The sequence below is a fragment of the Coffea arabica genome, chromosome 10c, assembly GCF_036785885.1.
Source record: "Coffea arabica cultivar ET-39 chromosome 10c, Coffea Arabica ET-39 HiFi, whole genome shotgun sequence".
Taxonomy (NCBI): domain Eukaryota; kingdom Viridiplantae; phylum Streptophyta; class Magnoliopsida; order Gentianales; family Rubiaceae; genus Coffea; species Coffea arabica.
The window spans coordinates 15,184,362-15,201,145 of record NC_092329.1 but is presented as its reverse complement, the minus strand read 5'-3'; the positions used below and the strand labels follow the sequence as shown (position 1 = coordinate 15,201,145).

At 33.4% G+C, this 16,784-nt stretch overlaps 1 protein-coding gene across 4 annotated transcripts; it reads left to right on the top strand.

The window, feature by feature from the left end:
* Window positions 1-2,887: 2,887 nt before the first annotated feature.
* LOC113714461 (F-box protein CPR1) lies at window positions 2,888-8,727 on the top strand. Of its 4 annotated transcripts, XM_027238298.2 has the most exons (3): window positions 2,906-3,226; window positions 5,761-5,861; window positions 7,339-8,727. In XM_027238298.2, exon 3 carries the CDS (start codon window positions 7,380-7,382, stop codon window positions 8,625-8,627), a length of 1,248 nt encoding a protein of 415 aa, XP_027094099.1. In that variant the 5' UTR covers window positions 2,906-3,226; window positions 5,761-5,861; window positions 7,339-7,379; the 3' UTR covers window positions 8,628-8,727. The 4 variants fall into 4 exon arrangements, with proteins under 4 accessions (XP_027094101.1, XP_027094099.1, XP_027094100.1 ...); XM_027238300.2 differs by lacking the exon at window positions 5,761-5,861 and having other exon boundaries at window positions 2,888-3,044; XM_027238299.2 differs by lacking the exon at window positions 5,761-5,861 and having other exon boundaries at window positions 2,906-3,211.
* The last annotated feature ends 8,057 nt before the right edge of the window (window positions 8,728-16,784 follow it).

Here is a 16,784-nt window from a genome sequence, read left to right as displayed (position 1 = left end):
ACCAACATGATCCGACCTTTTTTATCCAATCTTAGAATATCTTTTGATCTATCCAACATCTTTGTAGACTCAAAAATTGAGAGAAAATAATCAACAAAAAGGCAAAAGTCAATTAGTTTTCATCTGCCCAGAGGTACCAATGACACAAATCAATAAAAATGGCAGGGCAATGAAGGTGAGAAAGTCTTGAAAATTAAGACTTTGTTTGGATAGAGTATTATTTGAAATAATTATTGTAACACGTTTTATGATGTGATGTATGTAAGATAAAAAGGTGGATTGGAAAATGTATTTATGATGCAAACAAAATATTATCTGAAAAAAATTTGATATCCAAATAAACAATCCAACGAGCAACAACGAACACGGGCAAACTGGGGCAGATGGATTTGTAAATAATCCGAGAAGTATTAAATTTAAGTTTGAACTTTATTATTTTGCTCCCTCAACAAGTTTTTTTTTTATTAGTCAACGTGTTTATCTCCTTTAATTTCTTTTTAAAAACATGTTTTAAAATAACTCACTCTAGGTTTTTTATATATTTTTTAAAATTTTATTATTATAACTTTAATGTATTTAGTGTATCCTTATATTAATTAAGGTAACGAAACATATAATTGACAAAAAAAAAAAGGAAATCTAATCGTGTTTAGAATTGTATTTAAACATTTTTTTTCCGAAGACGATAATTGTTGTATAACTTAATCTATTCTACACTAAGGGGGAGGGGGTGGACCTAAGGAGGTCCAGGAATAATCCGGAGGGGACTGAACCACCACTAGACCAAACGAGTGCACAATACACCCGCCTGAATTTTTTAAAACAAACCACTTAAATGTGTCAATTTGGTGGGAGGAAAGGAACCCCACCAAATTAGGTGGTGGCCACCAGCCCAAAGCCCAAAGGCTGGTGGTTAGAATTGTATTTATACATGATTGACTTGATACATTAGTCAAAAGTCAACTCCGAAATGAACAAGCATTATTGATCTTTCCCCACGTTCATTCAATTCATCTCAAGCATCCATCCTTCACAAAATGCCATTTTCTCAAGGCAAGTATTAATTTGTATTCCTTTACAATTCTAAGTTTTTCCTTTACAATTCCTTTATATTTTTTATTCATAATCATTAATTATTTAGACACGTACACTTTATTTTAAATTTGTGATTTAGATTTTTTTTTATGATTATTAATTTGTCAATCATTCTTATTCTAAATTTGTAACTTAGAATGTTTGTGTTAACTTATATAGGTTAATGTCTATTTATTGAATTTAGTAAATGTTTACATGATTTTGATTCATGACTTAACTTTCATATTTTGCTTATACTCTCTCTCTTCTCATTAAAAACATTTAGTTGTTAGTTAGCACCTAGTAAATTTTGGTGTTAAGACTTTGGTTTCTAGTTAGTGTGGATCATTTGTTTTAATAATTTTTTGTTACTTATTGTTTGATCGTTTGCTTCGCCCCTAAATCAAAATCTTGCGTCCGTCCCTGAAGACGCAATGATATGGGTTGTATGATACACATGTTAAAATTTTCACTTTGACCCTATCGTACCTATAAAATTTACCACTAATAATCAGGGATGTTCATGAACTGAGTAACCAGTTCATTTGCAATTTCACTAACCCTAAGTACAAGTAACGGTTCAACAAAATTGCATTTCATACCCTAGCCCTATTCAATAGGTTAACCGCTAACCGGTTATTTTGTAGGATAGGCTTGGATATACATGGTAATTTAACCCTCTGGTACTTATAGGAAAAAAAATAAAAGAAAAACATAATTAGATTAACAAGGAAAGCAATACAATAGTTATCTAAATCAATACAATTGTTTAATCCTACAACTCTAGAAACCACCAACCAAATAGAAGATCGAAACATAATAGATAATTAAAGTATAAAATATTTTAAACATTTGTTTTCATTTTCTCTACTTCTTGAAAGCTACTAATTCATTTTTTATTAAGGTTGATAGGTTGATTCACAACCAAACATGTAAGCTCTATATATTAAAAATAAACTGAGTAGAGTTGTGAAATGGATAGAATTTATGAGAAAGGAAAATTTTTTTTGAAGTAAGGCGAAGAAATAGAGTAGCAGAATAAATGACATTAGCAGCGACGAATATAGAAAATGGAAAAAATAAATAAAAAATAAGATTAAATATACAAGTTTATAAGTTGTGAAAAATAAAATGTACATTAGCATGGGTCTTGTAACTTAAATTATTAATAAACTACTAAATAATTATAGGTTGAAGTTTGGATACCAGTTATCTTAAGCAACCTTATACATATGTGGGTACGTTTGGATGATCACGAGTTTTGAAATTTAAAAGTCATACCCTAACCTAATTTATCAAGTACGTATGGAACTATTTTGAAAGCTACGGATTGGTTACTTATATTTTGAATTGGACCAATTCGATTTTCTTGATTATTCGCTTTTTTCGATTCTTTTTGAACACCCCTACTAATAATTGTGATTGTTTCAAGCAAAAAGTGATTGAAATTTGGGACTAAATTGGTATATTTAACCAATGTAAGGAATGTAAACGTAACATTTTAAAAGTGAAGGACTAAGCAAAACAAACAGCCATATGAGGGACGTTACATTTCATGCATTTTCTCCCTGTTTGACACGGGAGTTTTTTGCTAAGTTTGTTTGTTACAAATTTTTTTAAAATTTTAACTATAATAATCTCAAAAAATTTTTAAAAATTTTTAAATTATACACTTTAAAATATTTAAAAATTTACATACTTCAAAAATTTTTTTAAAAATTTTTACAATAAATTACAATAAAATTTTAAACAACATCCAAAAAACTCACTTCCGAATCGGACCATGTGTTGGTGTTGGACGAAGTTACAAGTACAAAAAAAAAAGGCACTATAGAAAAGGGCACTATAGAACCTAGAAAGCGACAGCAAACCTGCATAGGTAACATCGGTCTACCCTTTTATGGGAGAAGGAGAATGGGTTATCCTCGGCCTCCGCTCTAGTACTCCAGTCCTCCAGTCAACCCTGCTAGGTGACTATCTTCTTCTTCTTGAAAACGCTAATCTTCAATCAGTTCAGTTTTCTTGATCAGGGTTTGCGTTGTTCTATGCAATTATGTTGGCAAATGAGCTATACGTTCTGTTTAATTGTGAGGAGAAAATTTGATGGCTGTGATCTCTGCTAATAACGCTATCAAAGGTCTGTATTCATAAGGTATGCATCTTTTTGCTCTTTTTAGTTGGATGGTCAAATTGCAGCTAAAACAGAATTAAATTCCTTCAACGCGAGATTGAAGATTTTAATTCTTTTTTGGGTGCTTAGTGAAACTGTGGGCTTTTTCCCTTGTTTTCTTTTTGGTGGTGGTGGTGTTTTGGGGGGGGGGGGGGGGTAGAGTAGAGGGTGGGTAAGAAAACTGTGGTTTATTGTTCCTTCCATTTTCTCTTTTTTTTCCCCTTTCTGCTGGTTGGGGTTTGATGAAGTATGGATTTTGAGAAAATCGCGTTTTCTTAAAGGTGTTAAGAGTTATGTAAAATTGGCTAACATGATCTGTTAGTTGATTTTCCCAGTCTTCAGTGGAGATGAGATGAAAACTAGTGAAAAGGGCATGCTACAGGCCTCCTAGTTTAAGCTTGCTTAATTTTGGGTTGTTTATGATAACGGTCTTTTTCTTCTGATTTCTGTAGATGTAGCCAAAAATTGTACATTTGCATACACAGTCACACTGTCAGCACAAATGGCATTCACAATAAATAGCTCAAATTTTGCGCTTTCTTGATTAATTATGTCATGTCTTTTCACAAAGTTTCCGAAGTTGTATCAACAATTCAGGCACTCCTTGTATTTGGAGAGTCAATTGTCTTGGCTTAAAGGACTGAGACTCAATCTTGAATCGAATTGCGAGGTTGAGGAGAAAATTAGGAGTCTTTTGTTTAATTGGTTGATATTACAAGTTGGATGTCACCTTGGGTGTGATCAAGAAGCCAAGCATGTCACTTCTGTAACATTTGATGCTTATTGCATGTGACCGCAAATGGTGATCTTCTTCTATCTTTGCCTCCAAAGTTAAATCCATCTTACTTCTTTGATCACCTTTGGTAGGAGAGTCAAGATTATGTGGCAAACTTCAATGAAATTGTGTGTTTGAGAATTTTGAGGGTGAAATAAGAGAGAATGTTTGTTAGACTGGCCAAAGTCAAGACAGAGTTGATCAGAGATGAGACTAACCCCAGCCAGCTATATATGTAGTAGTCTGAGGTATCATCTTTGTAATGTTCATGTAAAGTGAGAACCTAGGTAATAACTACTAATCATGTGAACTAAGGTGATCATATGATTACTTTCACCTTAATTTGTTGACTTTCTCTGCATTATAAGTCTATTCAATGTAAATAATCAAACCAGAGACCACAGCATTTATTGCACATAAAGCATGGCTTTTGGGATCAGATTAGCAGGATAACCTATTTCATAAGTGTTTGTTCCCAAACAATTGAAAGAAATTGAAAGATGACAACAGAGGAAATGTATAGTAGTTTGTGACAAGGACCTATGCACTTGTTTTGCTAAGTGCATGTGAAATTTCTAAATTTTGTTTTTGGAAACAGATATGAAAGTCTAGTATTACTTATTAAGGAGAGTGCTTTCTTAGTTCATTAATTGTGCAAAGATCCGCAATATATTCCTTCCAACCCAGATGCAATCCTACTCATGGAGTGGATTAAATTTAATAATTCGATGGAAACTATTTCACAAAATTTTTTCCCTAACAATTGAAAGAAAATGAAAGACTACAGAGGAAGTGTATATTAGTTTGTGACGAGGACATGTGCACTAGGTTTGCTAAGTGCATTTCAAATTTCTAAATTTTCTTTTTGGAAACTGATATGTGAGCCTAGTATTACTTTTAAGGAGAGTGCTCACTCAGTTCTGTTCATTAATGCAAAGATATACAATAACCTGCTAAAACTCATGAAATCCTACTCATGGAAGAATTTAGAGGCTCTCTTTTCTGGAGCCCAAGCATGTGCATACCACTACACAATTATTTCATGGCAACCTGAAATTCTGGTAGCCTATTTGTTGGAGCTATTGAATAGGTGATTAAATGTTCTGTCAGGAAGCCTAGTTTAGGGGTTCCTCTCTGGTTCAATATAGAGATATGTTAAAGGGCGTAACTCTGAAAAAGTGAATCAATACAGGATAGGAAACCTTCATGAAGTCTGGTTGAATTACCTTAGAAAGATACATGGATTGGATATATTTGGAGCCATGTATATAGCTTTAGCTTTCAATAAGCAAGGAAGATGGCTTTCTTGAGGTAAGTCAGCTGATGTATAGTGATCTGAAAAAGACAGTCCAGTTTCTTACATATCACCTATAAATGAGCAAGAATATACTCTCCTTTTCTTTTTGGAACCTCCAACCAATCTTTATAAACTCGTGTACAGTTTCTGGATGAGTGATAGGACTTCTAGATTGAAGTTTGATCATTTGGAAGGCATTTCTACATTTGGAGCATATTTAGTCGTATTAAGCTACCATAACTGTATTAGGAAGGGGGGGTGGGGAAAATCTTGTACCGTAATGGTGCTTGTCTTGATATTAGTGCTTTATATGGGATAGATAATGATATTCTTTTGGAGGTAATCTAGACTGTGCCAAATGAGATGTTAGACTTTGAAGATGGGCTTAAATAAATATGACAGTATTTAAATGAGCTCTCCTGAAAATTTACCTTAAAATTACAGATAACACTGTTCATAAAGGGAGATTGAGCATTGAAGGGGTAGATATCAGCTTTCTCAGATAGATGGGCTATGCAAAACAAAATCCATCTATGCATAGATGAGTAAGCTGGTTCATTTCTGTTCTGACCTATTCCAGCTTCTTACCATGATTTTGATTGCATATATAGATATATGCTCTTGGAACTTTTGATCCCTTGCATTTCACTATACTGTTTTGATACAAGTTGCAGTTTCTTTACCATCTTCTGTTTTAGATTTCTTTCTAGTTCCTGGTGAGTTTGAGGAATGCTATTCTGACCATAACACAAGCATAATCAAATGAACTTCTTGTGACACCATGAACTTATTGTGTTAACCATAGTTACTTGCTCTATTTGGATGACTTTGGCGTAATTTAGCATTTTGGTGGAGAATTGGAGGCTTAATTTAGGTGCTTTATTCATAGCTACTCAAGGCGTATGTTTGATACATATCTCTTTAACATGTGGAGTGGTTTCTGGATAATAATTATTCCTACAGGTTCTGATTTCCACAGATCTCATTATTTGATAGTTGTTGTTGCATATTGTCTTTGTTTTTTGTCTGAAAAGTTGAAATGAAAGAATCAGCATAATCTATGTTCCAAACCTCTCAAAGTCTGCTAAAACTGTAAAACCACATTTTCATTTTGTATTTTCTTGATCTTCATTAAGTTGGTCTTGTTTAAGCATAAATACCTGTTTTTATGATGTTAGATATTCAGGAAACTGGTTTTCTCAGTTTCTAAAATTTCCATCAAGCAAAAAATTTTGAAAGCAAAGCAGATATCTAGCAGAGGAGACAAGTATGACAAGGAATCTTCAAACCTCAGCTGAAAAAGACTTTTTGTGAACATTCACTATTTCCCAATGCAGAAAATGTGGAGAAAATAGGAAAGGTCTTTTGGTATACCAGGAATACGATAAAGTGTTACCATGGACCCTTGTTGAGATAGAGTGTATCTACCTCATTTATACTTGCAAAATGTTTGGTAACCTAAAGTAACAATCTCTTTGTTTCTGGACTGCATGCTTCTTGGTACACAAGGGGCACACGAAATCCCTTTAAGGTGCCTTTGTGAATCTAGACCATCGAACTCATGAAGATGGATTCCCGTTGATCCTTTGTACTAGCTGCTGGTAGTGAGATACCATTGCGAAAACAGTAACCATTAATAACAGTTTCATTTCCCTTGTATTGCTTGTGATATGTTCTTATCTTTGGTACAGCATTACTTGCCTCTTACGTAACAAGCATTACTCCTTTGTTCCTTTGACTAATGGATGATCAAGGACATTAGCGGATCCTTATGTTTTAAAACATGTCTTGATTCAGGGTTTTTAATGCTCTTTCTCTTCAGTGAAGTAAGTAATCGGATCAAAAGATCAAAGCTAATATAGTTTGATCTTGTTCAACTAGGTTTAGTCCTTCCATCATTAATGTCAGAAAGTACAAAAGCCGTATTTTTTTTTATCGTGGTATGAGCACAAATATTAAATTCTTATCCTTCTAAAGAGTTGACGTCCTTTTATGTTACTCATTTTTGGATTTTTTCTACAGCTTCACTCAGGGCTTTGCTGGATGTTTAGTCTAATAAGTTGATGGCAGACAAATCCATTAGCTTTCTAAAGTCAGTTAAGCAAAGAGCATCATGGAAGAAAGAGCGGGAGGAAGAGAAGAGAAAGCAGTATGAGAGCCGAATTCCCTATCTTCCGACAGAGTGCATATCAAATATACTTGTTCGACTGCCTCTTGAATCACTCCAAAGGTCTAGGTTCGTCTGTAAGACATGGTACAAGATTGTCAACTGTTGCATTTTCATTGAAGCCTATCTTCAACGTTCTGAAAGCGTCTTAATTTTTCTAGTTCCACCAAAAAGAGATGTCTTCTTTCCTTATAGCAGACCCAACTTGCAAGAGCATTCTAATGTTTTCTCTGTTGAGTCTAAGCTTTTTCAATTGCAATCTGTGCCCGTACTTCAGCGACCTCTTATGGATCCGACCTCATTGCTTCACATCAAGTTCATGGAAATAGAAAATGGCAAGATGAAGGTGGAAGAGTATAATGCCACTTGTCTGGGAGCAGTAAGAGCTGCTTGCGGTGGTCTAATCTTACTTGATAACAAAATGAAAAAAGGTGGATTAATTGCCTTGAATCCTGTTACTAGGGAATTGACTGCACTTCCTTTAGGTACTTTATTCCCTCCTCATAGTGAATCATATGGACTTGCATTTAGCCAGACTGCCAGACATTTCAAACTGGTTCACTTGTTCCGGGATGAGATGCAATATGTTAGCTGCGAAATACTCAATCTTGGAGCTAGATCCTGGAGAATGGTTGATGGACCTGCATTTGGAGCTTTTGGTTGGTTTGGCTATGATCCAGTTTTTGCAATCAGGGCCATACATTGGATTCCGCAAGTTGATCATAGTGAGTACATGGTGTCTATGACAGTTGATGATGAGAAGTTCCATCACATACCTCTCCCAAGAAGTAGCGGAATTCAAGATAGGATTGTGGAAATGCGTGGGGATCTTGGATTTGTGAGTCATGAAGAATTGTGCAAAATTGATGTGTGGATCTTGAGGAATTTATGTGGGGAAGGTTGGACGAAGCAATACAGCATCACTGTGGGTAGCGAGAGCTGTATGATCCCTCTTTACTTTTCAAGGATTTGTGGCGAAATGATTTTCCAGGATGAAGATGGCTCTTTATATGCTTATGACTGCTCTTTGCAGCTTATGAAAAATGTGGAAATGAAGAAGGGAAGTTTTCCTCTTAATTGCCACTATTTTACACATGTTAATAGCCTTCTCTCTTGGAAGATCCAGGGAAATGTGATTGATTAGCATATTTGCTGTACCAGTCCATTGTACATACCAAATAAACTTCATACTGAAACAGTTTCCTACAGGTTTGAGTGGTGATTTTTGCTTTGTTACCTCTAAAGCATGTAAAGCTTGGATCCTCTCTCTCTCTCTCTCTCTCTCTGTCTATATATATATATATATATATATATATATATATATCCAAAATGGTTGAGATCTGTCATTTGAATTCGCTTGACTGCGCGCTTGGACGCAATTATGATGGTCATTCACTTTGAAGATGCCTGTCTATGCGTGTTTATGAGAGTATAGGTTGGGTGTAGTGACGGAACAGGGAAGGTCATCTAGGATGCATGCTCATGTGCTGGGATTGAGAACACATAATCGACATTGAAGCTCTTAAAGTACATCAGCTACCTTCACATTAACAGTTGAATCTTTTACTCGGTGCGTTTTCTACTACATGGTTTTCACACACACACATATATATGCATAGACACACATACATATGCATATACACACACATATATATAGATATAAATATATATATATATATATATATATATATATGAAAATAGAATGAAATCACGGCAATCTTGAACCTTTAGCCATGTGTATATACGCATAAAGTTGAATCCCATGTATTTTTATGCATGCACGTATATGTACGTGTATGCATATAAATAATGTACCATTGATGTAAATTCTCACTAGTGACATATTTAATAAAAAAAAGTGTGTGTTGAGCCAAAAAAAAAAAAAAAACTGTATATTGGTTGGCATAGTATGCATGATTACATGAACATCCTAGTGTTCAAACTTGTTTGATTATTTTAGCAAACTTGAAATTTCGTTCAAACTTGACTTGTTTATTTGTCGAACCAAATTTGAACAAATTATTTTATCGAGCTTGAATGTTATTGAATATAAATTGTTGTTCAAGTTTAGTTTGATTAGTTAGCGAACTAAATTGGAACGAATTTTTACCAAGTCGAGTTCGATTTGAGTATCGAATAGTTTGGTTCATCTTTTAGTCCAACAGCTTTTGAATTTTTATCAAGGAATGGTGGAAATTTATTTCAAGAAAGAAAATACATTGGCTTCAACCGGAAAGAAAGCCTTCATATCTTTCATTAATTTCAATAGGCTTCCGTTTGGAAAGGACACTTGACTAATTTGTGCTGTTGCATGCTTGGGCTGGTGAGGAGCGTGTAGAAAAATACTTGCGAAACCTAGTAGCAATTCCTAGCAAGGAAGGTAGAGTCAAGGTAATAATTAATAAAAGCATAAAGGCATTCATAATGATTGTTAATACAAAAAAAAAAAAAAAAAAAAGCTTAACTGTCTACAGCGGATAGTAGTTGACAAAACTTCAGTGGTGAACTACAAAAGAGAGGTAGGGCTCTGTCTCTCGAAAAAAACTCCCATGGTTAAGTCAGTAATTTATAGAGAATAAATTGCAGAGAAGGAAACTCTCCAAATGTGTAATTCTAGGGAGAGGATAGAATTTACTATATGAATGAAAGATTGACCTAAATTCCTACCAAACCTTAATGGGCCTTAAAAGCTGTAGACCGGTGCCTACCAATAATTTGAAACTTCTAAAATCATTTAAGGGTTGATATTTCTTTTTATATATCTAACGGTGAATTTATACTCACGGGTGTGGTATCAAAAAAGTATTGTTGAACTCCCGATAAAGATAATCATTCTTGAACCTAGATATATTTTGGGTAGGACCCTTGGCATCTAACCTTGATCCAATAGCTAAATAGTTTTGGAAACTTTTAGTTGGAAAATACTTTATTCTAAGGGATAATTTCAGGAAATACTTTATTATGAGATTTCTACACTTTTGCTACCCCGCTCCGAAATTTTAAAAATATGCTTACTTCATTGACTCTTACAATTTAGGAGATTTTACATGGTTATATGGGGGGGGGGCACAATTGAGCCACTTATAACTAAATTAACCATAAATTGGAATGCAATAAATTTGAAAATCTTGAATACTAAATCTTTTAATGATAATTGTTAACATTTTAAGATTCTTTTTCTATATTTTAGTAGTTCTTGTAATTTCTTTCCTGAAAAAAAGATTAATTTTCCTTTTGGTATATTATTACATCATAGAATTTTCACGAGAATAACTAGATACATATAAAAAATACGCAAAAAAGAGGGTGAAGTGTTAAAAGATGTTTACAATTGGATTTTATTAAATTACAAAGAAAATGTAATCACACATAATCTTTTTGTTTCCTTTCTTTTCCAAAATATTTGGTGTTTCTTTTCTTTTCTTTGCATATGTAATCCAAATAGGAAGGTTAGAATTCGATTTTCTCTACTTTGATTTCCTTTCTTTTCCATTAAAATCATTTCCTTTCTATTAATCCAAACATTGCATGAAAGCTGTTACTCTTTAATTACAAACAATGGAAATTTCTTATTAATTATGTGAAATAAAGGAACTCATAAGCGAAACAATAATTAAAAAAAAAACATATTTTAGCATATTTTATGATTAGCAATCTATTGTGGTATTTCTTCTTGAGGAGGCCATACTTTGTCTTGTCTAATTTTTGTTCAAAATCTTTCAAAGACCAATACTAAGAGTTTAGGAATTCTACATGTAAATCTTGATTCCGAAGTAACAAAATTTCCTCTCTAGATCTTTGATTTTGTTTTTTTTTTTTTTTTATGTAGTTTGCTTGAAAATAGCCATTGTTACCGAATTCTACTATAGTCATGCTGGTGTTGTATTTCCCTCAATTACGTGATACTTCCTAACTTTGGCCTTTACTTTTTATTTTTAACTAATATTCCATTTTGATTTTGAATCAACTAACTAGTACTAAGTGGAAGGTCACTTTTGGAATGAAATAATCTTCTCACTCTAGAAATCATTTTTTTATTCTTGATTTTTTTGAATTGGGTAGATTTGTTAAAAGAAAATAAGTTTTAAGGGCGGTTGTGATATTTTTAAAATCTCAAAATAGGACAGTGAAACTGTTAGAAACCCCAAAGGAGGTTTTTGAAATTATTTCTTATTTTGATGGAGAAATTTAAAAAAAAAAAAGAAGGCAAGGAAACAAAAGCCTTCTAGCTAACTAAGGCGCACAACATGGGCGCCCTTGCAAGGAGCTGATTTTATTTATACATATATATATATATATATATATATATATATATATTTATTTATATCAAAGGGTAAAATATAGAAAAATCCTCATGTGATTTTGCCAAGCTTAATTGGCCACCCTATGGTTTTGAAATGTCTATATAATCTCAGCATGTATTAAATTGATATGGAATTTGACCTACAACTAGTGTTGTTATACTCGGATAGGACTGGTCGATTCGACCAGTCCGATCGTGAATCGGTCAATTCGACTGATCCGATCATGAACCGGCCTTTTTCCCGAGTTGGTTTATAGTACAAAACTATTTTGGTCAAAAATTAGTCCAAACCGTTGAAAATTGGCTAAACTAGTGACCTAATTTGATTGGTTGAACCAATTCTCAAACATTTCTTTCTTATTTTTCCCAAACATAATTTTTTTAAACAAAATACTTATTATTATTATTCAAACTCAAAGGAGGTACAAACTACGCATTGGTAGTAGTAGATTTGACCCTACATCTTCGAAAATAAGGAAATGCAAGCTTATCTAACCGATAAGCTCCCTTGGCTACTGATAGCAATTCAGCTATACGTTCATAGATACAAACCAACCGGTCAGGAATAGCACACCCTTCGTTCGACAATACATCTGCCTCCTTGTTAGCTTCCCAATAGCAATGTGTGAACTTGGCACATCCCCGAGCTGTTTGCAATATCTGCTCCACCTCCCCACGGACAGACCACGGACACCGGCATTTTTCCAACAGAATACGTACTAACATCATGGAATCTGATTCAATAATCAGATTATCAATGAAGCCTCTCTGTACACATAACTTCAGCCCAATGAGTAGTGCTTTCGCTTCAGCTTGTAAGCTAGTTTCATCTCCAAGGTACACATAATTTGACTTACCAAAATTGTAACACTTTCATTTATAAATCGAAATAAGAAAATACCACCCACTTAATGCAAATACCAAAATCACTCCCTTTTTTGATTGATCTCTGAATCAAGATGTTTTCATCCCTATCATCTTATCAATTTAGTAGCAGTGATTCCAACTTGGATTAATTTATTTTAATTTAGTTTTTCATGTAGTTTTGGGGAATGGACATATTTTAACGATGAATTTACATTTTTATATATAATTATTAGGTGTATATTTGATTTCAAATCTAATGTTTTTGGAACATTTTGTATGATTGGCCGAATATAACTAAGAACTTAATTTCAATATTTCTGAAACTTATAAAAATATAAAATAATTAAGACATCATGTTGACGTCAACAGATTTTTGAGAACGGTCCAATTGATCCTACTAGTTGACCGCTAATCCAGTAGTTTAGCCGAATCGCTATCCGATCCAAGTTTAACAACATAGCGTAAAATTGGTGCATCATTTGCAAGTGACCCGTAAATTTTTTTCTTTTCTTTTCATTGTCATTCCTTTTCTTTTTGGTCTTTTTGGTGTTAAAATTCCGGTATGGGTTTGACTTTTTCTTCCTTTTCGTTTCATTATTGCCTAACCAGCTTAGGGTGCTTTTAAAAATGTTAGAAATTTTGAGTTATTTTAAAATTATTGGAGGGGGAGAAGGAAGAGGGGAGGAGGGGGGAGGAGGTGATGGTCAGGGAGGACAGAGCAGGAAAAGGGAGGAGATAGCAAGAGGTGGTGGTGGAGGTTCTGGGGTGGTGAATGAAAGCATAGGGAAAAAGGAAGAAAAAGGAATATTAAAAAAAGAAAAAAAAAGGAGGCTGAGGAATAGGTAGTCTTTCTAAATAAAAAAAAGGAATGAAAAGAAAGAAAATATAAGAAATAATAAAAAAATACAACTTGTTTAATAAATGAGGGTATTTTACTTTTTACTGGTAACATAGTAGGTTAAAAATCAACTTTCTACATCTATCTACGGTATATGTAATGGGGGAGATCCCTTTTGTGTAAACAATTTAGGGTAAAATATCAAAAACTCCATGTGGTTTGATAAATGTTTAATTTAACTCCCTTTAGTTTGGAAACCTACACTATAATTCCCTGTGGTGTTGACTAAATTGAAAATTGGACAGAAAGTATCCAATCTAACAGTTGTGTGTGAAATGTCAATATTGCCTCTACTATGTAAAATGCTTTTCATTCAATTTTCAATTTAATCCATATCACAGGGAGTTATAGTGTAATTTTTCAAACTAGAGGGAGTTAATTGAACATTCAACAAACCATAGGGCGTTCACTTATATAGCGGCAATATTGACATTTCATGTACAACCGTTAGATTGGATGCTTTTTGTCCAATTTTCAAATTAGTTGAAACCACAGGGAGTTATAGTGTAGGTTTCCAAACCAGGTGGAGTTAAATTAAACATTTAGTAAACCACAAGGAGTTTTTTGGTATTTTACCCAACAATTTATATAATTTATTGTTATACCAAAATTATCATCCAGAGTTAGTTTTCAAATTACTCAATTTCCCTCTCATTCTCTACCATTATTGAACTTTTAAGTACAACTACCCACATCCCTTCTTTTTCTCTACCACGATTTTAAATATAATAACTTCCTAAATTAAAAAAAGAGCAGTTTTATAGATTTCTGAAAGAAAAAAAAAACATACATGCCCTAACATGATTTTACATAGAACAACTTATTGCTAAAAAGTTAATTATATATTTTTCAAATAAGTATGCATGTAGAGTGTGCCAAAAGCACTAGTTAATTTAGAATACGAAGGGTTATGTGGATATTTTAAAATTATAGGGTGACCGGTTAACTTTTGGCGAAGCCCTTTTCTGTATTTTACCCATATTAAGGGAAATGTTATTTGCACTCTATTTTTGTTATTTCCACTCCTACTATTTGTTTTATCATAGAGTCTAATGAATGAAAGCTATATGATTAAAGTGATAGTAGGAGTGCGATTAATAAAAATAGGAATGCATACAACATTTTCCCATATTAAAAGTTACAAGGGATGTGGGAAACATAGTTTGGCACATCCAGGATTTTTTTTTTCCTTTTAAATATAGGCACCAAATTTGGTAGATATGGGAAAACTAATAATTTTTTTGAGATAATTTCAGAAACCTCCTTTGAGGTTTCCAACAATTTTGACCTAACATCCCTTTAATTTTGAAACTCACACTTACTTCCCTTTATAGGTGGAAAAGACTATAAAAATCTTCCTAAAAGAATGATACTCATCCTAAGCAACAATTGAGGCCAAAATTTGAAGGGTGAAAAATTGAAAGTGTTAGTAATAAAATCAAATGACTAGCAAAATTTAAAGAGTAAGACCCTATTTAATAACCCAGTTAACACTTGAATTTAATGGTTCTAGTATTCTGAAAAAAATTAATGGATTCAGATCGTTTGATAACCAAAAATTGAACATCTGAATTAATTAAGTGGTATTGAATTTTCTAGGCAAAACTTACTCTCAAAATTAAGTGATAAGCTATTCATTTATCACTGAATGTGATATGCACTCAAATGTATTAGATTTAATACTTAACAATTCAATAACTTAATGTATTCAGATTTCAGATTTCAAATTTCAATTTTATCAAACGCATCTTAAATCTTGTATATACTGACAGTGTATACACCAACATTAGATCTATGACATATGTGCAAAAGTTGAATTTCAAATTCAAATTTTACATAGTTGTTATTCATCCAACAGTGATAATGTAAACATTATCAGTGTTGGAAAGATTAATCCAAATTTAAAACAGTTGTAACCAACCATTTCCTTTCACCAAATAGTCCCATCATTGCAACTGTTATTTATTTCTCACAGTTTTGTCCCATCTCTTCTGTCTATCCAAGTTGTTCATTCTTTCCCAAAATTTCAATTTCCGAATTCCATAAATTTCAGAGTTGCTGATTTTTTTAATCCATTTATCTTTCATTCTTCTCATATTCTCATTTTTTTCCTCAATTGTCACTAACTCTTAAGTTGTAATTTACAGAAAAAAAAAATCACTTAAGTTGTAATGTCCATAATTTTGCAATTTTCCCGCGCCAAACAATTACCAACATTACATGAGTTGCTGTTCCTTATTTTTCACAAACATAGGTATTATTTGCTGTGTAATGTAAATATGTGCAATAATATGATACAACCAATTTTTAAATTCATCCACCGGGAGCAAACACCACCATAAGCTCCTGTTAGAGACAAAGTTATAGACCACAAGAAATTTGAATGGCAGTAGAAAGTATTTGCTAAATGTGAAAAAAAAACTTCAAGCTAACAGTTTTAGTAAAGCCAATTATGGAGATAGTGCTGTATATTATAGTAGTAATTCTTATAAGTCCATAGTTTCCAGTATGACAATCTTGGAAAATGATAAACATCAGGTGCAAAATCTATCTTAATCCAAGATGAAACCTAGGCACCAAAACAGAACAAAACCCAATCTAGAATAGAAGGATTAACAGAAGGCGACACGAGGGAGCAAGAAGAAGGTCATTCATAAAAGCAATATCCAGAAGCTGTAGAAGCCCAAAAATCCTCCAGAATTTCCTTCTTCTGCCCACGGTCACTCCATATCGTGGACCAAAATGCCGAGTCACGCAAGGCCATGAAAACCAACCGAGAATCCCATGGGTGAAAATTTTGAACAATGGCGGAAAGTAAATTTCATCAATCCGAAATATTATGTAAAAACATTTAGGAACATCTTTGAGGATCCTATTTGAACTCACCCGATACTTCCTGACCCAAATCCAATCAGTTCTCCTCCTGAATTCCTTCCGAACCCACACCTCAAAATTTACCTTATCGCATCTAGCAAAGTGTACTTTACCCACACAGGGACCAAAGCGATCACTCATAGCCTGAAACTTGTTCCCATCCAGCCTTACTGGCCTCTCTATTACTGTCAAGCGTGGCGTCCTGTCACGGTTGCACAAGGATCATATGCCAACAGGGCATAATCGAAATGACCTATGGCATCATAGTTCCAAGCATTCTAGAAGATCATCAATCACAAATCCGGCTTGATAATCCAATCCACTATTCAGAAGAAAGGTTGAATCAGAAGAAACTATGG